The sequence below is a fragment of the Anopheles coustani genome, chromosome 2 (genome assembly GCF_943734705.1).
Source record: "Anopheles coustani chromosome 2, idAnoCousDA_361_x.2, whole genome shotgun sequence".
Taxonomy (NCBI): Eukaryota; Metazoa; Arthropoda; class Insecta; order Diptera; family Culicidae; genus Anopheles; species Anopheles coustani.
The window spans coordinates 86,226,090-86,246,665 of record NC_071289.1 but is presented as its reverse complement, the minus strand read 5'-3'; the positions used below and the strand labels follow the sequence as shown (position 1 = coordinate 86,246,665).

Below are 20,576 nucleotides of genomic sequence, written 5' to 3'. Positions count from 1 at the left end.
GGCACTGTGGCCCAGAACGGAAGTCGGCCATTTAACACGATGTTCTTCCACGTGTCGGCCACGACCTGGGATAATGTTCGGTAAGTGAGGCTTATGGCGTTTGGAGCGCTTCCTGCGAGAGGTTATTTTAAGCTTTCTACACTTTTTTGCACGAAAGCTTCATCATATTCTGCGATCAATTTTTCAACAGTAAATTCTGGAGTGTTCCTTGAGGTAGAGAATTTGTACTTTACCAAGCTTTAGGGAGTGAACGAAGGAACGAGACACGAGACCTCTACTTTACATATCGAACCACATAAAAAGCGTGGGACTAAAATATATTGGCTTCACGACCCACATTCTCTGCCCTCCTCTCCATCTTCTACCGGTTGATGGCCAAATTTAGGCGGTCTGATATCTTATTCCGATGCTGTTGAAGTTTGATTTGCATTTTCTGCCATGAGGAGGAACGTCTTCTACTCCCTTGGTTCCTTGGTTGAAGATGGTTCTCTTCATCCGAGAAAGGCACTTGTTGCATAACAAATTGTGGTTTCCCACGGTGGATGCTTTAATTGGAAGTTATGGTGCGTGAAAATGGAATTCCAAAGGTAATTTATTTCCATCAATACCGGTTTCTGAAGTCGATTCATTTTTAATCCCAAAGTTAGGTCTTTTACGCGTTTCAAGCGAATTTCATCATTGAAAAGTTGTTCAAAACTTTTCCATTCGTCTGAAAATTTGTTTCAATCAATGGAGTCGTCAAAGTTAAACTGATTTCTTTGTCGAAAAGAAGACACATAAAAGAAACAGAGTGACAGAAAAATTTCCATTTCGTGCCTTTTCTTCACATTACAACAACTAAATCCAAAAGTGAATCAAACACAGATGTCAAGCCAACTGAAGAGACAATCGCTTAAGGATTAAATTTAAATTTTCTTAAAGCATCTCATCCCCGTTCCTAGTGTTTGTATAACTCTAAAGACGTGATTCCGGCACCGTTCTATAGCTGGGAAAATCGAAAACGTGGGGCAGCCACGATGCTTTCGAGAAGGAAAAATGTTTACCAATAAATCTGTAAGTGCGGCCCGCAAACGGTGCACCATCCCATTTGCTATTTTATCCTATCCTCTCTCGAAACCCATTTCTTCTTCGGTTTCCACCAACGTCTGATCGAGAATATTTTCTACAGAGGGAAGCAATATTGGTTGGGGAAAGAAAATGCATCTCCGGTTCAATCCGTTTCGAAAAACACACATTCCGGTTTTATGGCGTAGTCATGCCGGGCTCTTAGACGGACGAGATAAACCCATTTTTGTTTCTCATAAATTCGAAATCGAAGTCAAGCCAGTGCCTTTTGCACCGAACCGCAATCCATTCCACGTACGCGCATCGAATCCTTCCGAGGTACCTTTCCCGGTCCGATGCCGGGAATCTCGGAACAGCACATCACCTGGCACTTCCTGGCGGGTTTGGCAAGTCGACACGATTTGTGCCACGAGGCAGCTGGTGCTGAGCTTATTGCAGGAAACCGGTAAGACGGGCTGTGTCCCCGGGACCGAAGCTCTAGTTGTTGCAGTTCAATTTTGAGCAAAAGAAAGCAGACACCGCTTGCCCCTTCACTCCTTCGTGCCTCCAACATTGACAAATAGTCCTTGGTTTCCTTCCTAGGAGCTGAAGAAGGCTGCTACCAGAGACACAACATCATTGCAATATTGACGGTACAAGAAAGCACAAGGCTTGCATTTCGAACATTCTCATCGGGAATTCCCAACCTCTAGGAGTCCAATTACCGGGGTGGTGGGCCAAACTAAGAGACGCTACCATAATTCCGAGTCCGTAGAATAAAGTTGTGGAATTTGGACCAACAGAAAATGCAAGAAAAAAAGTAGGAAAAAATTCCTCAACATAATAAATAATAGTCCAACATGACATATTTCTACCGCCAGTGTTCTCTGCCATTCCGACAACGGTCCAAACACCGGGGGGTAAAACAATGAATGTCAGGACGGTGTTTGTATCAAATGAACCTTTTTCGAATCGAAATTTGAAATATTCTTATACTGTTGGAGGTAAAAATAGCGCTGGAAAATAAACAACCCGCAATTGCATCAAAATAAACTTCTTTCTTTGGTATGCGTTTGGCAAGTTCCAAGAAGAAGGAATGCTTGTGTAATTTTTCTTCCATTTTTGATTCATATTTCGGTGGTATCTCTGTTCGAGTGCAACAATTGCGACACGTTTCGAATTTGAAAGACGAAAGCCTTCAATTCAGATATAACCACTCCGACTCAAAAGGTTTTGTTATACTACGAGTATGAGCGTGAGAAGCGACTTCGTTTTTTTGCGATTTGCAGACCTATATACATTATCCGTGTCAAGCTAAAGCCTAATCTGATGTGGCTATGCGCCATCTGTATCTAACCGAGAGAAAGTTTTTCTCCGAACCAAATGATTTAAACACCGGAAAGGGGGAACAACTCGAGCAAAACCACAACAACAAACAATGATCGGTTTTGTAGCATCCGGTTTTCCAAGCAAACCGAACAGGGCGCCTGGTGGAAACTCTCTGAGACATTAATCCATTCCAACCGACCAACCAGCCGACACAAACGCAATTCAAACTGCAGACGATCGAGATTGTGGCATCCAACCGTACGAACGCCACCACCATTACCAACACCACAAGTACCACAATCGGGCTGTTGCATCCTGAGAAGGAGCCGGTCCGACCAACATTGCAATACAAAGCAATTTCTTTTAGCTGCTGTGGAAATGGTTCTCGGTTATTGGTTTCCTCCGAGCAAATCCGTCTGCTGGCACTGACCAAGCAGTCCGACGTTTGGGAAAAATATTATACTTCCCGCTTGTACTTCTATGTGTGATTGCGGTGCTCATTCCATCCTTTCCTTCCTTTTCCTTTAGCGCCACCGAGAATCGTCCTCGGGCCGGAAAATCAAAACGTGAAAATCGGCACCACCCTGACGTTGGAGTGTGAGGCGGACGGAAACCCACTGCCGCACATCTGGTGGAAAAAGGACGGCCTTCCGGTGAACGAAACGAGCCAAGTCTTCTTCAGCGACGATGCGATCGAGCTAACGATTGACCATGTGCAGGAGTCGGACTCAGGTAAGGTTGCAATGTACGCTCGGTGCACTAAGCCCTTTTCCTTTCGCCTGTAGCGGGGTTTTGTTGGCGGTCAGTTCGGAATGTAATCTGTTGCGCACGGGTCGGCCACCACCCTTAGCACATTCCCTTTGTTTTCCCGAACGATGGCGCTGGGATATTACTGTAATCTTTAATTGATCTAAACGCTAAAGGCAGCCTTTCGGAGTTTCACTTAGTCCTGGTCCTTCTCCATCCCATCCAGGTACGTACGTTTGCGTGGCCGAGAATGAGCTGGGCATTGCCGAGGTCGAGGCTGAAGTGGTCGTCATCAACGAGGGTCCTCCACGGTTTCTCTTCGAGCCGTACGATCTGGACGCCATCGAGGGCACCACCATCGAGATGCCCTGCAAGGCGGAGAACGACGATATACTGCAGGTAAGCTCCATTTTCCACCTGATTGGCCGGATGCACATGCACCGTTTCTTTGAAGTTTTCCTAGATTAACATGACCAACATGGCGGCTTATGGCATCTATTTTTAAACCGTGATAATGTTCCCCAACAACGTGCAAAAATGCATGAAGTTAGTGAATGCATGTTACTTTCGTATGTTTATATATGAGAGAGAAACACGAGCAGGAACTTGTTTTAAAACACTTACGGAATTTGTTGTAAAACGGACGATGGATGTTGAGAAGTAATATGGAAATTAGATATTTTATTTCCACCGTTCCCCACATAGAATTATTATTTTATCTTATACATTGTACTGCGGGATTTTCGAGCTTTAACAAAAGTTTTTCGTAAACCCTTCGAATGGTTTGCATGTTTATTCAAGTATTTTCAAATGGAAATCTCACCATTTTAATATTTCCCATACCCGTCACCATAGTTACCAGGTTATACCTAGGAATTTTGTTTTTCAACTCTATCGTTGGTTAACAAACTGCCGGTCGCACTACACATGTTTAAATATTAACTTGAAAAACAATTCGCTACCTTCTTCAACTTCCTAAATCAATCATCCCGTATTTAGTTTGCACCCGTACACTATCCCTTCTCGGCCGAAAAGGAGTGGAGGGATCATAAATAAGTAACCTGATGGACCGGATCGAAATCCTGCAAATCCGCCCATCTGTAAACAGCCTCTTTTTACAACGGGTACGACATGAAAATCGAAAAATCCACTCAATCGATCCGAAGGTCTAATGGTGGACGTAGGGCTAATCTGTGGCTCTCTTGGACGGTGTTGAGTGTAGCGAGATCAGTGTTCAGATGCGTCCAGGCTTGAGCATCATCCTCATCATCATCATCATCGTGAAGGACAGCAGCAACAGAGGTATAAATAGCCAGAGGAACAGCTAGAACGTGCTAATCTTTTCGCTTCCGATCGCTTACCTTCTCTCGAGGTCGCCCGCAAATACCGTGTGTAGCAGGAAAACCCGGAAAACACAAAACCGAACACTGGAAACAACATTCTACATCCCATCCTGCCCCCTTCCCATGCGGAACTCCTTCTGAGATGGACGGAGATTATGCAAATTTTCGATGAAAATAATTTCCCCCAGCCTTTCTCACCCTCCGTCTTGGTCGGTGCAGCAAAGTGTGAACGCCTTTCGATCGATCGATGGGCGGAAGGCGGCGACTGGTAGGTTGGCAATATTCTGCCGGCATGGAAAAGGGAGATTTATGGATCCATTTGAGCGTAATTCCTGTCTGTCGAGCATCCGGTTCGGGGAACCGAGATGGTTGCAAAATTTAAAACCCCCCGAATGCATGATTAAAGCACATTTACCAGAATTTCTGCCCGACGAGTGGTGCGTTACAGTGTTTTGAGCGCAAGAGGCCAATTTTAAACATGAATACGTGCTACTTCAAACTGCCTTTCGTTTGAACTCGATTCCGAGTTACCCGCCGGAGGAGGTAAAATCTTCATACCCATTGGTTTGAAGCACCTATATTCGCTTATCTAAACAACAACTGCAACGAATCATTTGGTGAGTCCAATGGGAATTGTAAATTGCGCTGTCGGTATTGCCCCGCCGGGTAGTTGTTTCGAGTCAAGGGACTCAGAATGTGCCCGCCCGAGGGTCGCCGGAAAACCACGAAAATACAATTTCATTCGCAGATTACCCAACGGTCGATTCGGTCGAAGACCTGTTTGTAATAAACTGCATTCATGGAAAACATGAAACCGTCCAGCGCACGGTGGGAGAGTATAGTATTTGGTTTTAACATTTAAATTTCAATGACCGGTTTTCAATGAAGGAATTTGCATATTTTTTTCTAACAGCAAGTTGTTTGAAATGAGTAGATGTTTTAACTAATTATTTTTTCCAAAGTAATTTGAAATGATTTGGAAATTTTCACCTGACAAATTAAAATTCGTACAAAACATAAAATTGGTGTACATTTTCATCTTGAATTATGTCGATTTAACGTTTATATTATTCTAATTATCATTATATATTTCTTTTTCAACTTAATAGTGCGATATTTGTAAAAAGATTTCCCAATGTAAAATATGTTTAACAGTCTGCAAACTTTCTGTAGACCTTTTTTTTTGAAAATCGTTTTCCTTTATACTTGCGTTTCAAAAGCTGTATTGTTACAAGGCTCTTACATTGTTCTTAATAGACAATTTTACGTGTTGTTTTTTTTTATAATAGGCTTAATAAAAATACATATTTATGCATTTATTTATGTTAAGTAGATAAACAAATGAGATGTCCACACATTGGCAACACTAAGCGCTACTGTGCGAGACTAGAACAACCACAATCAAGGTTTATTCCACAGAGAGAACAACTGTGGATCGTCGTGTATCCTTATCGCGTTCGAAATGAACCGATTTGTTCGAGTTTCACCCCGGCTAACATTCGGTCCCCGTTACCTCCCGTTTCTCCCGCAGATCAAATGGCAGAAGGAAGGTCGAACGATAACGCCGAAGGACAAGGACAAGTACCGTATATCATCCGCCGGCAGTCTGTTCGTCTCCAACATCACCGAGCTGGACGTCGGACGGTACGAGTGCTCGCTGTTGAACAAATATGGCCGAGCGACGGCTAGCGGCATGCTGACGGTGAAGTAAGTGTATAGGAGCTTTCCGCCAAATGTCTGCCCTAACGCGTTTGGTGTGTACGGTTCTTTGTAGGAAAAAGGCGGAAGCGCTGCCGGGAGATCAGTACGTGCGCATAGCAATTGCCGAGGCTTCGCGGGAGGTGGATATGGCCATAAATCAAACCATCGGGCGAATGTTTGGGGCGGGCCCGAACGCTACCGTCCGCTACCATGGGGATCTGTTCCGCATCGTGCGCTTCCCGACGGGTCCGGCCCGGGAGTTGGCGCGGGCAGCCGAGGTGTACGAGCGAGCGCTGGTCATCATCCGGCGGCAGGTGGAAGCGGGCGCCAATCTTACCACCAACACCACGGACTTCAACTACCGGGATCTGCTTTCGCCGGAATATTTGGACCTGTTAGAGCAACTGTCGGGGTGTATGGCGCACCGAGTTACCCCGAACTGCTCGGAACGATGCTTCCACGGCAAGTTCCGTTCGCTCGACGGTACGTGCAATAACTACCAGCATCCGACCTGGGGATCCTCGTTGACCGGCTTCCAGCGATTGTTGCCACCGACGTACGAGAACGGGTTCAACAGCCCGGTGGGATGGAACCGAACGGCACGGTACTATGGCCACCCGAAGCCGAGTGCCCGTCTCATCTCGACCAGTCTGATAGCGACGGCTAGCGTAACACCGGACGACCGTATCACGCACATGGTGATGCAGTGGGGCCAGTTTCTCGATCACGACCTCGACCATGCCATCCCCTCGGTGACGTCGGAAAGCTGGGACGGGGTGGACTGTAAGAAGACGTGCGAGTACGCCGCACCCTGCTATCCGATCGACGTTCCGGCCGATGACCCACGCATCCGCAATCGGCGGTGCATCGATTTCGTGCGCTCGAGTGCCGTCTGTGGTTCCGGCATGACATCCATCTTCTTCGGGAGTGTACAACCGCGCGAGCAGATCAACCAGCTGACCGCGTTCATCGACGCCTCGCAAGTGTACGGCTACACGGAACTGTTCGCCCGGGAACTACGGAACCTCACCACGGACGGTGGGTTGCTGCGTGATGGTGCCCACTTCCCCGGCCAGAAGCCACTGCTACCGTTCTCCGCACCGACCGACGGTATGGACTGCCGGCGAGATTTGGACGAGAGTCAGATCAACTGCTTCACCGCCGGCGATATCCGGGTGAATGAACAGCTCGGGCTGACGGCGATGCACGTGATCTGGATGCGTGAACACAACCGACTGGCCGAGGAGCTGCATCGGGTCAATCCACACTGGGATGGCGATCGGTTGTACCACGAGGCACGGAAGATTGTGGGCGCCACGATGCAACACATCACCTACAGTCACTGGCTGCCGCTGGTGATTGGCGATCGGGGTATGGCCCAACTCGGCCCTTACCAAGGCTACGATCCGTCCGTATATCCAGCTATCTACAACGAGTTCGCAACGGCCGCGTTCCGTTTCGGCCATAGTCTCATCAACCCGATACTGCACCGGTTGAATGAATCCTACCAACCCGTCCCGCAGGGTCACCTGCCCTTGCATAAGGCATTCTTCGCCCCCTGGCGGTTGATGTACGAGGGAGGTGTGGACCCCCTGCTGCGTGGACTCTACAGCGTGGCGGCGAAGCTCAAGAAACCCGACCAGAATCTCAACACCGACCTCACGGAACGTCTGTTCGAGGTGGCGCATGCTGTCGCACTCGATCTGGCAGCCATCAACATCCAGCGGGCGCGCGATCACGCCATCCCCGGCTACAACGAGTACCGGAAGCTGTGCGGCCTAAAGGTGGCCACCGATTTTGACGATTTGCGGGAAGAAATTTCCGACCCGGCGGTGCGAAAGAAGCTCGAGCAGCTGTACGGACACCCGGGTAACATTGACCTTTGGGTGGGTGGAATTCTGGAAGATCAACTTCCCCGCGCTAAGATGGGACCACTGTTCGCGTGCATCTTGGTACGCCAGTTCCGGGCGCTCCGTGCTGGCGATCGTTTCTGGTACGAAAACGACGTGTTCCGGCCGGAGCAGTTGGCGGAAATCAAACGTGCATCGCTGGCCCGTGTCATCTGTGACAATGGTGACAACATTACCACCGTCACCGGCAACGTGTTCATACTGCCAGCCCAACAGGGTGGCTACCAGCAGTGCAAGGACATTCCCCAGCTCAATCTCGACCACTGGGTTGACGCGCGGGACGACCAGTGCACTCCTACGCCTCCTTCCCAACGGAAGCGTCGCTCGGTGGCACGGGTGCGACGTGCCCTACCTCTGAACGATAAGCAAACGGGCGGTGACGTACTGCGGGATCACGAGCTGCAGGTGCAAGGCTCGAAGCAGGAACACTACGCCTTAAACGACAACCATCTCGAGCCACCGGTGGACGATACTTCGTTCGTGGACGATGACATGAACGAGGAGCGGATCGAGGGTCTGGAGGCGCTGATCGAAAGCTTCCAGAAATCGATGAAACAGATGCGCCGCAAAATTCGACGCCTGGAGCAGCAGTGCTCGGCCGCGGTTCTCGCGGTGGCGGCGGTCACAAACGGTAACGCGGCCCCGGGCGCAGCCAACCCGAGCAAAGGGAAACCGCACGGCCATTGCGTCGACAGCAAGGGCATCAAGCGGCTGAACAACGAAATCTGGATGCGAGACGATTGCACCAAGTGCGAGTGCGAACATCACCAGATCAGCTGCGAGACGGAAAAGTGCGCCGAGCTGATCTGCGAGAACAATCTGGTGCTGGTGAAGGAGGAGGGCAAATGCTGCGCGGCCTGTGCCGTCGCGGATGATAACGGCACCGTGGCCACGATCAGTAAGGATGGGCAGTGAGGCGATAACACTCACTCGGGTCTTTTATGGTGAGTTTGGAAGAATTGATCAAATCAAACCTCTTTCCATCGAAGGATGCCATGGACCATCCTTCCCGCTTGGACACGAGTGGAAGCTATATAGCTGGTAATAGCGAAAACTCGTTCCGGCCCAGGTCCGAATGTCGGCATGAAAACTAGACAAACTAATTCATAGATACGAAAAAATATATCTCCAAACATGATGCATGGTTCGTGATTCGTAAAGTTTAGTTCACTCGCTCTAGAAAAGTGTTATTTAAACAAGTATTTTCCCTTCCCAACCGTAGGTTGAAACTGTATTTAATTTGAAATCTGATTTTCTCCCTTGCCCTTGCTTCTATTTAAATTTCGACTATGAAGTTTTTCCTTATTTTCCATTCAAAAATAAGTTTCCTGTAAACATGCATCGTTTAATAGTTGTGTTTTCATCTTTCTTTTTTTGTATTGTGACCATGCCGGTTCACAGATTGAGCACAAAACAGCATCCAATTCACGTACGTTCATAGTTAAACCAAGTAAACACGTAGCCAACAATTTACTGCAGTTTTGCGAAACTAGGTTTTAGCAATATTAGTACCTTTTGGAGTCAACCTTTAGTGATAACATTTCTCCGTTGATGATACACATTTTTGCGGATTAATTATCCATCATACCATGAGGCAGTGGGGAACTAAAAACAAACCCAGATAAACGAACGCAGTCCTCGACATTAAGTCAAATTTTTAGGATATAAAGGCAGTGGTGAGGATAGAAAGTAGTGGCCATTCGTGCGTGGAGAGGACAGGAAAAAAACCTATTCACTCACTAAACCGATACGCATCTCGGTGCCAAATGAGGACGATTGACCTTGCCACTGTGGCACAGTGCATATCGTAGGACTGTACCGGCTGCAAGAACTCCGCATACTCTATCGACTCGACAACTACTTACTGTAAATACTTTTTTAAACGTTCAAATTACCATTAACTTTAAAAAAAAAAACAAAGAGAAAAATCTTAGAAACTGTAACCCGCAACCGGCATCCGGAGCAAGAGAGAGGGACATAATACTTTTCACCAACTAGCGAAAGCACCAGGTACGTTCTTGTAGGTCTACAATAGATGGGAAAATCGGTTCGGTATCTTATTGTTCGGCCGAAAGATCGGAAACGGCGGAAAATGTGAATCGAAGAAAAAGGTCGGAAGTGATGAGCGATAGCAGGTGGAATCGATAAGCTCTACAATAAATTTTACTCGAAACAAAAACTGTCCTTAAACTTGATGGGTATTATTGAAAGCCGGGTTACATTTGAGGGGAAAATCAAAACAATTACGAGAAGCGGTTGAGAACACTGGAGGACAAATAAATCGATCTTTAATAGCTACTCTTCTTTTTCAAACGAAACGTTACTTGTGTTGAACGGATTTGAATAGTATGTGTCGAGCAAGTTTGTTTATTGCGATTGTATTTCAATTCCAACCCTATCCGAAAGAGCCTTTGAATGTAAAACGAAGACTAAAACAAGTTACACCGCCTCCCCAACACCTACATTTCTAGATAAAATTTCTAGCATTATATGCCGTTTAACTACTACCTATATATTTGGTATGCGAGGCTTTGGCAATGATGGAATTATCCTTCTTGTGCCGCAATTCACATTCGAGAAAAGCTAAATTCCTGCCCGCCCGTACGGTGTTTGCATCGATGACAACCTCGTCACCTTGGCGTGCGCCCTTTAGGTAGCTCACGTGGATGTCAACCGACACACCGGGGACGGCGTTTTCCTTCGTCATCAAGGCATACGTAGTCACCACGTCCACAATTGTGGCCGTGAACCCACCGTGCAATCCTCCGGCCCGGTTGAGGTGCTCTTCCTGTACCTTGAACTCGGCCAAACAGCGACCGTCCCCACCGCTGACCATAACCAGCTGGAATGAGGCAAAGAAGAAGAGAATTTATATTGTACATGTGATTTACTTATGCCTGTAACGTATCTTACAATGATGTAATGCCCTATCACAAAAGATGTTCATCAATGGTAGGTATAATATTCTTTTCTAAGCCCATCTATTGGCTGAATACCATTTTAATTGTACAATTTAATAGGAATTGACAGTTAAGCGATTCATTGAATAGATGCATCCCACACAACATGTACAACTAGTAAGGACAACGGTCAATTCAAATATTTACTGCAGCAAGGATAACGAAATCGATGCGCTTCCAAGCTGGCGAGACACTTCCTAATGCATCTGTCAAAGTTTGCGGTGTTTTGCGGGACGCAACAACAATGTTTATGTAACCAAAAACTGCTAGTTTCTATTGTAAAACTACGTTGCATCAGGTATTCGCGTTAGAGAATTAAGTGTTTAGTTCATTCGTTCACTGCGCACTCGAATTTGAGGTAAATATGGCCACACATTAATCGTACATACCTGCTGCAGACATCGATCGTAGCCGTTTGTTTTGGTCATGACGCTGGCGATGGTTCGCAGTAAATCGATCCCTTTCTTTCCACTCATCGTCGAAATTCGTTTGATTGCACAAAACACTGATCTTTAAAGGACTACCGGTAGTGACTTCGGAACCTCGAGTAAGGAATACGTATGAAACAGTAAGGAAATCCACCGCCAAAACCTCTTGTCGGCTGCTTCGATTGTTCACTACCTGCTTGTCAACGGGGTAAGCATGTACATGAGTGTGTTTACTTTACGCGCATGAAATTTAACCGAGAAATATTTCACAGCAAGATGGAAATGCAGGAGATGACAACGTTCCAACTGCCGGATGAAATTGTCCAGCCATACGCAATATCCTGCGCTGGGGATATGCTAGTGGTCAGCTGCAAGGAGGAGACGTTCGTGTTGCGGCTGAAGTACAAACCATTCTCGGAGGATGGTGCCATCAACTATGTGCTTTCACGATTCAAATGTTCCTCCGCCCGGCCAACCGGTCAACTGTTGACACACGAAACCAACCTCTACAATGCCAGTGATACTGAGCAGCGGAAAATAATTATGCTCGATCAAACGCTCATTCCGAACATTACAAAAGTTTACATAAACAACGTGCAATCATGGATATCACCACCGGGAGCAATTCCGGACAGCGCCAACGGACATCTTATAGCGAACCTTACCAACATGGGCCAGTTGACGATCTACCGACAAGATGAACAATGGATATCGAGTTGGAACATGTATGTCGATGTTTCTGCAGCATGGATTAAGCATATTTACAAAGGAGAAGCAATCGAACAGTTTGAGCAACTGCGAACGATGGCATCGGAAATCATAATCACGTCCTTCTGCTGGCAGGACGCTGCAAACAGTTCATTTGCGCCATATTTTGCCTTCGGTACTAAGTCTGGAAAGATTGTGATTTGCTCTCTGTCCGAAGCAGGGCCTCAGATAGAGGATGTTTATCAGTATGAGGAAGCAGCGTCTGTGCTAAAGTACAACGCTGAAAAAAACTTCCTTCTGGTGGGTGGACGAAGTGGTCAGGTAACTTTGTTCCGATGCAACAAAAATATTCGACGCGTTGCCACTTTCTTGGACGAAGATCTCACAGCCTCCATTTTGGAATATGAACTGGAAAGTATTAACGATCATCTACTGCTGCTCGTTGTGAAGGGTTCGTTTCTACTGGCCCTGCATATTAATTTAAATGCCAAAATATTAGGCACAGGAGTATTGAATTTGGAACACTTTATGATTACCGGTTTGAAGCAGCTTGAAAAGGGAAGATATATCGCCTGCACAATGGAAGGGGCCATTTTCCTGGTCGTCATCGATCGTACGCACCATGGAGAGTTAAAATTTCGCTGTGAGCAAATCAAAACGGATATCAACGTCGCCTCGTACGCGCTGTATGGCGTAACAGCGACGCGCACCCGCGCCTGCTGGCTTTTCCTGGGTTTTCCCTCGAGACGATACGACCATTTATCACTCCGCACGCCCACTTGCGTGTTCTTCACCAAGTTTACAATGCGTCAGGCACTGGAAGTGTTGCAGAGCAACCAAACGCTCAAGATGACCGACCACTACGATGCGGCAGAAGTTGCACGCTACAATATGAGTAAAAATCCGGACACTTTCAATCAGCTCGAATCGGTCGTGCTTCATCCGGAGCTGGACACGGCCTTTTGCTACCAGCTGAAGCTGCAGTTAATTTACCTCGGTGCGAAAATGACACACCAGAGCCGACGAAACAAGCAAACCACGGAAATCCTGCACAATCAGCTACAGTTTCTGTGCACCATGATCGAAGTTATCAACGCCGCAAACGTGCTGTGCTATTTGGCGGAGATCGCCAAGTGTAAATCGTCACTGAATCCGCTGCAGCAGAATGCCGTACTGTGCTTACGAAATTTCATCGACAACATAGTGGAAGATGCTTTCCCGGGCGATTACGAGTATGTGCACCAGGGGCTGAAAGCGAAGCTATCGAATGTACTGAGTAAGACGTCCACTCTTCCCACGATTCCGTACGAGGTATGTAATTTCTGCGACGCAGAGATGGCACCGGGCCGAATCACGTGCCGGAAGGACCATCCGGTGTTCCGGTGTGTAACGACAAAAATCCAAATCCCCCTGGACGGGGACGAGATTACGTGCGAAATGTGTCAACGGTATTCGCTCAAGTTGTCCATGCTCAGTTTGGTGTTTGAAGATCAAAAGCTTTGGAGTATGAAGTGTCCCATTGATTATCGAAATTGTTGCCTTTGTGATGTTCCGTTTAGGAGCACTAGCTAGGTGTCTATATCTAAAAACCTGAGATCAAATAATTTTATTTTACATACGAATTATTTTCAAGATAAATAAAACAATCTTTAACTCTTATGTCTACCAAGCTTTCGAATCCAAAAGCAAGGTATGGAGGAAAAATAATTGTAACGAGTCAACATTAAACTTCATTTTTATGCGAAAACACATTCCCAATCTACTTTTGTTCACATGTTAGCTACACCTTCTCAAGTTTTAACTAACTGAAACCAAATTATCAACACATAATTTTATAAAACACACACACAATTTATTTCCACACATTATCATACCATAGTGCACCTATTGCTTTTACTAGTTAGCTACTGGTCAAACGTTGGGTTTAATAATAAGAGCGGGTTTTGGCTTTGATCGAAAACATAGGAAGATAGGGGAGTATTTTCCACACGATGCCGTTAATACTAGTGTAGTTCACGCTGTGTTTTAGGGATGTTATGCTGTTTCTTTGTGATCGTCGTCATAGATGTAGATGTACGGGTTGTTCTCGATCGTCAGAATGTCTTTTTCCAGCCGCTTAAGAGTGCTCTCCAGCTTTGCCTTGCGGATCATCTTTGGAACAGTGTCGGTCAGTAGTGGAAGGCTTTGGTATTCCTGCTGTAATTTCTCCCAATTTTGTTTCAAACCCTGTGAAGGAAGATTTGTGGAAAAGAAAAATGAATGAAATGTTCAAATGGAACTTGAACGTTACTTACCCTCAGCAATTCGACGCGCTCCTCTTGCGAGATGTACGAACAGCGTGGCTTCTGCTGGGCTTGCTGCTCGATCAGCCGTTCCTTCTGCGCGGTCAAGTCCTTCTTGCGTCGGGTCAGATACTGCGGCACCTTGCCAAACTTCGGCTTGCACACGTAGATCGGCATCAGGCCCGACTTTTCCAGATCGTGAAAGTCCCCCTTGCGTGTATCGGCATACCGTGGGCGTACCTTTTTCGGGCTGGCCGTAACGACCTTTTTTATGTTCTCCTTCTTGAAGTCGACTATCTTCATCACCTGCCCGACCGGTTCCCCGCTGGCCGTTTCGTTTGGCTTCGGGACGGGCGGTTTGTGGCCGGTGCAGAGCCGCACCGGGGCCGATTTTGTGGCCCGATACCGTGGTCCACAGTTTTTCTTCAAAAATTCGCTCGGCGTTTGGAGGGGAATTTTCGAGAAGCCCATGGTGCGGTGAGCATCCTTGCAGGACTTGGTCTCCTGGCGGACCTGGCGCTCGAAACGGGAGTGGTAGAGGGGCGGCTTTGGGGGCTTTTCCGGTGGTTTCTTTTCGACGTTGTAGATGTTCTCGTCATGAAAGTAGATATTTACTATCGACATGACGGTGTAGGAAAGTTTAGTACGGCAAAACGGACGGAATCGCTGGCTAACACAGACTGGAATCCTTGACCGCGTCGAAGGCTCAACTGAAACGCGCCGAACGAGTTTCGTTCTGTGAACGTCCTGCTGTCAAACTATTTGATTGATACAAACAACCTGCAATTCGATCGTAGCAACCGGTGCCTTTGTTGCGAACATTCCAAGCATGCGAAACCGCAAGCGAACACCACGGCAACAACGTGTGCGATGGTTTTCCCGCACGCAACCGCCCCGAAGAAACCCGATTGCGAGGAACGGTTGCGCCGACTCCGAGGAACGGTTATTGGGGAATCCTGGAAAATCCCCTGTCGATATGGAAAATACCAGTAGCGATGTATCGCATGGATTGCGCTAGTCCCTGTTCTGGGGGAATTTAATCCCTCATGGCTTAATATTATTTTCAAACGACTTTTCAACGCTGATTTTAGATTCCACGTGGATTGAATAAATGCTGATGAATGAGAATAGTAGAATGCTTTTAATAATGCATAAATGCTTGATATAATTTCCTTATCAAGAATTAACCTTATTTTATTTTTAAAAAAATAAGCACAACGCTGTTAAAAATTTAAAAAAATAAATACGCAATTAGTATCTTAGAGAAAATAATTTAAATTGTGTAAGCTCCCTAAAAACGACTTCATCGTGTGCCTTTATGGGTTAAAAAAATGAGAGCATACTTTGGCGCATTCGAGCGTGTCTTTTAGGAATAAGCAAATGACAAACTTTTCGTCATTCTTTCCTCCAATGGAGAACTTTAATTGAAGATTTGAAAGGCGCTCAACAAACTTTTCACATGAAAAAATCAATACAAATAGATATATCTGATGGCAAATTACTTTGCCAGCGAGAAATCCACTGCGCCCCGTTGCCTGCGGGAAAACTCTCGAGGCAAATTACCTTAACCATATTGACAATGAGTACGATAACGATAAGCTTTTGATGGCATCGCTTTTCCATACCCCCTGTCGATGAACAATCAGCATACCTTATCAGCTACGGGAAAAGGAAATTAGATTAGCTGGAAAATTGGCCATATATGCGACCATATATTTCCATGATTGGGTCGACGGTGCGTTTAATAGCAGCGCCACGATGGCACCGAAAGTATCGCTGACCGTTGGTGAAAAAGTGCGCAAAAGAAGAAATGCCCCAAGTGGTGTTGGCAGTGGTGGGGTCCTTTCGTTGGTCAAGCGAAGGAAGGCTAACCTGCGTGAACGGAACCGTATGCACGGACTAAATGATGCTCTCGATCGGTTGCGTATGTGCGTTCCGCTTCCGCTGAATCTAACCAGTGCGAACACAACGCAAAGCTGCGCTGACGGCGACGAACGCACGGAGTCCTCGACGGTTCCCCAGAAACTGTCCAAGATTGATACGCTTCGACTGGCGAAGAACTACATCCTGGTGCTACTGGAGGTGTTGCACGGGGGCCGTGGGATGCGGGTCGATCGACTGATAGCGGCACTGGCAAATCGCTTGAGCCAAAACACGGTCAACTTGCTGCGGACCAAGTTGAATCTTGATCGTGAATTGCGTGAGGGTCTGCTAGAGAAGTCCGGCGGTCATCACCAGATACGTTCCTCGCGGACTGATCATGAAGAGCACCATCGTTCGTTCCAGTGCTATCTGTGTTCCCCCTCAAACTGGTCAAATGTCGAACAGGTCACCGTGCCCTACCGATCGCAAGAGAGTCCGTGGCCCACCAGCTACGGTTGCTCTCTGTGCGGATACAACAACGAGGAGGAAGAGGACCCTCGAAGCTTTAGCTACGCCATGTTCGAATTCTAACAACAGTCCAAAAGAATTCATTCGTTAGATTTTACTTAATACATGGGTGAGTTATTTTCTTTTATTGTTTGTTGTGTTTACATTTGTTATCAGTTAAAGTTAGGTTTAAAGTAGCCGACAAAAAAGATCTTTCTTGTACGTACTGTAAAATAATGTCCTCACTAAATATAATTCCCGTTCGTTTCTACCATTTTAAAAGGAGGCTCGTTCGCGACGTCATCGGCCATAGGACTGCCCGGCATCAGTTATCGGCGGATTCCACCAGTGACGACCAACTAGCCCCATTGTGCAGTACTGGTACGCCCGCCGGGCTGATCCTGCACGAGAACTTCGACTAGAGTGCACCAGCTTCCTTACATGTAGATGAAGTTAAATCTGTTCAAACGCAAAAAAAGAAAATAAATATTTCAAAAAATGTTCATATGAAAAGCATACAAAACTATACGGTCTTACCGGCAAAGCGCCTGCGGCAACGATGATATGATCGGTCCATAGCCTTGCGAGTTGTCGTACAGCTCAAACAGAGGTGCCGCCACTAGCTTGTAGTTCTTAGGTACGGCAAATAATGCTACAAGACAAAGAAATTTGAAAATGATTCAACTGTTGCTGTACTGGGATGTGCAAGAAGTTGGTGGGAAATGGGTAAACCAATTTACATTTTGGCACTTTCCATCGCTTTTGTTTACATTGTCGTTTTTCTATGTCCTTAACAGATATAGATGTTCCGTTTTAGCTTTTGAAATGTATTTACAAGCGACGAATCACTCTCTCTACCGAATTGGATTCGAAAGGTTTTACATCTTTATACAACCAAAACAGTACAATCTCGGAGGGCCGTATACAAAGGGAGCATTAGTATTGACGCAGTATGCTTTGATCGTTTGTTCATTGGTGCCTTACAATAGCCCAACCTGATCCAAGGTTCGCAACATGGATAAACTGGTTACCAGGCAAACAATGACAAATTCAACCAACCAAATTGGACTTTGGTGGCCCATGTTACACTTAAGCTCATCCATGTTACGAATCGGGGGATAAGATGATCCGCATTACAATTGGTTTACAAAATTATTGGATCATATTTATTTTGCTTTACAAAATAGAGTAAACGTTTAACATTTAATTAACAGACTTTCACTCTCTCAGCTAGGTTCCTTCGAGGACAGCATTATCAATTTACATGTTGAGCTCGGCGTACACAAAACAATACAATTTGGGCAAGATTGATAAAAGCAGTATCCTCCGTCCTAGGCGTTTGTATGCGCGTGCGGTGAGGGCAAGAAGTTCACCCCAATAACGCCCACTTACAAATTGATCTTGAAAGCCCCTTTTTCCTTCAATCTGCCTATCTAACTACTGTATCTTTGGTATTCTAAACATTGTTGCTTCAGGGCTTTGGCTGCGTAAAAAAAAGTCCACTGGACTTGGTATTGGGGTTCTTAAACTTAAAAACACGCCTTTACAATTAAATAGTATTGTTCTGTTTTCTCTGTGGCATTACACACTACACACATTCCATAGGGAAAGAACACTTCGACAGTGTTCGGTTTCAATAATACCAACTACTACTCGCAACATATGGCGTAAGATCATCATGGTTCTAGTCACACATTACCCTTCTCGTGCAGCTGCACCAAAAACAGACGCTTGTGCTCCTTCGGCTTCGTGATGTGCGGCGGGATGTACGGGTACTGCGGGGGTTCGAAGTTCGGGCGCCACCAGTTGCCGATCGTGTCCTCTACAATCCAGTCCTGCTTTACGCCATCCTGTCGCCCTAGAGTCTAATAGATAGGTTGTGAGAGGGGCCGGAGTTGGGGTTGGAAGGTGTGGAAATATTGCAGATACACACAACACAGGATACAAAAATACAAACAGAGTTGAACAACAGCTTATTAGGTGGGAATTTCAATTTTGTTTTGGCACCTTTATGTTTTTTTTTTTGCGTCGATGGTTATCCTTTTAAAGGATAAGAAGGGTTTAATATTAAATCTTCTAGATACATGAAACATGGCGACCTTTCGACGCAATTGATTCAATGCTCACTGAACGTCGTAACGATACATTTTAATCAAATTCTTAATGAATGAAAACGATTTAAATTTAGTACTTATTCATACGGCATATGACCCACCAACCGTATCATTTTGATTTTTGCACCAGTTGTGTTTAATATTTTAGCATTTTTAAAATTTGAACATTGTCTGCTTACAATAAGTATGATATTAAAATTAATAATACAATGATGGTAATGTTTCTCGATTCTTTTCTGTTTCTAAAATCTCACCACGACTATGTTCGGTTAACGGTTTTGCTCTCCGTTTTACAAACTTCGTTGTATTTTCTCAGCAAGTGCGCTTCTCTAGTCTATAAAGTTTCACTTACCTCGGTCAGAAGCCTTTTCAGTCCATCGACTTCATCTTCTCCGGCCGTCAGCTCTCCCCCAGGCAGTTTGAAAAACGTTGTACCAAGCTGCAGCAGCAACACATGGGGAAGACCGTGCTCATGAACCTGGTCGGATGAGGAGTGAGTTTGTTTGATTTGCAATGACTTCCGGTAATGGATTTAGTTCGTTCTTACCAGCAGAACACCTTCAACCGAACGTCGCATTCCAATTTTCTCGAATTCGTCACGCATCCGCTGGAACCGGGCCGGCACCGATGGGTCTTTCTCGAACAGGGGTTCCTTCGTGCCGAAGGTATAGTTAGTCAGTGGGTAGCTATGTAGGAAAGAAAACATACATCAAAATTAAAACACATCAGCATATTTTTCAGTTCTATCGAAGCGCGAAGAATAATTTCAAAATAAACAATATATTGCCCCGGAGGAAGGTAATGCCCCTTGCTCCTCTTTCGAGTCGGCCATATTGGAACGGAAACTTCCCACCAAGGAAACACGGTAAAAGTTGAGCCACGGAAACGCTGTGACCGGGCGCAATACTTACAGATTTATCGTGCGGTTTAATGTCATGGATTGGTTTGTTTGTAGTTTATTCATTTCCGTCAGCCCAGTGCCATGGCTGTTCCGGCGTGGCCAACCGGAGCCGGTTTTGTTTACTGCCTGTGATGCCATTGTTTCTGCTGTTGTCTACCTGAGCACCAAGTCAAATCCACACGAAAGCTGCGTTGATTCGCATGAAATGAAACGTTGATAACGCGTGTGCGGTATTGCACTTTAACTGACCGAGACGTGTGTGTTGTGAAGATATAAATTAATATAATTTACTCCACTTTTCTGCAGCAGCAAATTGTTTGTAAAGCACAGAACCAAAACTGCCTATTTTATGCGTCAGGTTCGCTGAATGACAAGCTGTCAAACTTCATTTGACAGTCATCTTATTAGTTTTTCAAAAAATAACCTCTGATCGTTGACTGGTATTCCGTGAATTGAAATAGTATCATTGGACTCCAAACCATATTTCATTTCTACTATTTCATTTTCTTTAGTTAAGAACCACTTATTTTTGCTATCATTTTTCAAACAATAATCCTCAAACTCGACGCATACATATTTGGCGATATTAATATCAGTTGAATTGCTAGCGATATTACTTTTTTTCACAATTGGCTGTTTCAATTGTGGATTTGAAGATTGTGTAGGGAATTTTTGTTCACCGAATTCATAGATTTCGTTGATGCGCTAAAAGCTATTTGTGCCAACGGTTTATATCCAG

General features: G+C 45.7%; 6 protein-coding genes across 6 annotated transcripts in view; 3 read left to right on the top strand and 3 right to left on the bottom strand.

Annotated features, from left to right (window-relative positions):
• LOC131265219 (peroxidasin) overlaps window positions 1-10,033 on the top strand; it is a 29,104-nt gene extending 19,071 nt beyond the window's left edge. The window contains exons 8-11 of the mRNA XM_058267481.1: window positions 2,902-3,105; window positions 3,347-3,519; window positions 5,995-6,170; window positions 6,238-10,033. Of these exons, the coding sequence (XP_058123464.1) occupies window positions 2,902-3,105; window positions 3,347-3,519; window positions 5,995-6,170; window positions 6,238-8,989 (3,305 nt within the window). The 3' untranslated portion in view covers window positions 8,990-10,033. The remainder of the gene's footprint in view (window positions 1-2,901; window positions 3,106-3,346; window positions 3,520-5,994; window positions 6,171-6,237) is intronic.
• A 392-nt stretch (window positions 10,034-10,425) lies between these two features.
• Window positions 10,426-11,656, bottom strand: LOC131266712 (acyl-coenzyme A thioesterase 13-like). The gene is made up of 2 exons (XM_058269325.1): window positions 11,424-11,656; window positions 10,426-10,916 (listed from the first exon to the last, which is right to left on the bottom strand). The coding sequence occupies exons 1-2, from the start codon at window positions 11,508-11,510 to the stop codon at window positions 10,572-10,574; spliced, it is 432 nt and encodes a 143-aa protein (XP_058125308.1). The 5' UTR covers window positions 11,511-11,656; the 3' UTR covers window positions 10,426-10,571.
• LOC131266711 (uncharacterized) lies at window positions 11,271-13,871 on the top strand. The gene is made up of 3 exons (XM_058269324.1): window positions 11,271-11,392; window positions 11,565-11,670; window positions 11,735-13,871. The coding sequence occupies exon 3, from the start codon at window positions 11,739-11,741 to the stop codon at window positions 13,740-13,742; it is 2,004 nt and encodes a 667-aa protein (XP_058125307.1). The 5' UTR covers window positions 11,271-11,392; window positions 11,565-11,670; window positions 11,735-11,738; the 3' UTR covers window positions 13,743-13,871.
• A 274-nt stretch (window positions 13,872-14,145) lies between these two features.
• LOC131265780 (enkurin) lies at window positions 14,146-15,105 on the bottom strand. Its single transcript, XM_058268090.1, has 2 exons — window positions 14,465-15,105; window positions 14,146-14,396 (listed from the first exon to the last, which is right to left on the bottom strand). Exons 1-2 carry the CDS (start codon window positions 15,074-15,076, stop codon window positions 14,205-14,207), a joined length of 804 nt encoding a protein of 267 aa, XP_058124073.1. The 5' UTR covers window positions 15,077-15,105; the 3' UTR covers window positions 14,146-14,204.
• Window positions 15,106-16,210: 1,105 nt separating this feature from the next.
• On the top strand, window positions 16,211-16,906 carry LOC131265218 (neurogenic differentiation factor 6-like). Its single transcript, XM_058267480.1, has one exon. The coding sequence runs from the start codon at window positions 16,211-16,213 to the stop codon at window positions 16,904-16,906; it is 696 nt and encodes a 231-aa protein (XP_058123463.1).
• Window positions 16,907-16,913: 7 nt separating this feature from the next.
• LOC131262859 (cleavage and polyadenylation specificity factor subunit 5) lies at window positions 16,914-20,164 on the bottom strand. Its single transcript, XM_058264942.1, has 7 exons — window positions 20,087-20,164; window positions 19,848-19,994; window positions 19,484-19,622; window positions 19,289-19,414; window positions 18,522-18,687; window positions 17,360-17,474; window positions 16,914-17,281 (listed from the first exon to the last, which is right to left on the bottom strand). Exons 2-7 carry the CDS (start codon window positions 19,973-19,975, stop codon window positions 17,260-17,262), a joined length of 696 nt encoding a protein of 231 aa, XP_058120925.1. The 5' UTR covers window positions 19,976-19,994; window positions 20,087-20,164; the 3' UTR covers window positions 16,914-17,259.
• Between the last annotated feature and the right edge of the window lie 412 nt (window positions 20,165-20,576).

Excerpts from the sequence above, each read along its gene's own strand:
- LOC131266712 (XM_058269325.1), bottom strand. The coding sequence starts at position 11,510 with ATGAGTGGAAAGAAAGGGATCGATTTACTGCGAACCATCGCCAGCGTC. Across the intron at positions 10,917-11,423 it reads ACGATCGATGTCTGCAGCAG|CTGGTTATGGTCAGCGGTGG; the intron begins GTATGTACGATT and ends GCCTCATTCCAG.
- LOC131266711 (XM_058269324.1), top strand. The coding sequence starts at position 11,739 with ATGGAAATGCAGGAGATGACAACGTTCCAACTGCCGGATGAAATTGTC.
- LOC131265780 (XM_058268090.1), bottom strand. The coding sequence starts at position 15,076 with ATGTCGATAGTAAATATCTACTTTCATGACGAGAACATCTACAACGTC. Across the intron at positions 14,397-14,464 it reads AGCGCGTCGAATTGCTGAGG|GGTTTGAAACAAAATTGGGA; the intron begins GTAAGTAACGTT and ends CTTCCTTCACAG.
- LOC131265218 (XM_058267480.1), top strand. The coding sequence starts at position 16,211 with ATGGCACCGAAAGTATCGCTGACCGTTGGTGAAAAAGTGCGCAAAAGA.
- LOC131262859 (XM_058264942.1), bottom strand. The coding sequence starts at position 19,975 with ATGGCATCACAGGCAGTAAACAAAACCGGCTCCGGTTGGCCACGCCGG. Across the intron at positions 19,623-19,847 it reads TTAAACCGCACGATAAATCT|CTACCCACTGACTAACTATA; the intron begins GTAAGTATTGCG and ends TTTCCTACATAG. Across the intron at positions 17,282-17,359 it reads TTGCCGCAGGCGCTTTGCCG|ATTTAACTTCATCTACATGT; the intron begins GTAAGACCGTAT and ends GCGTTTGAACAG.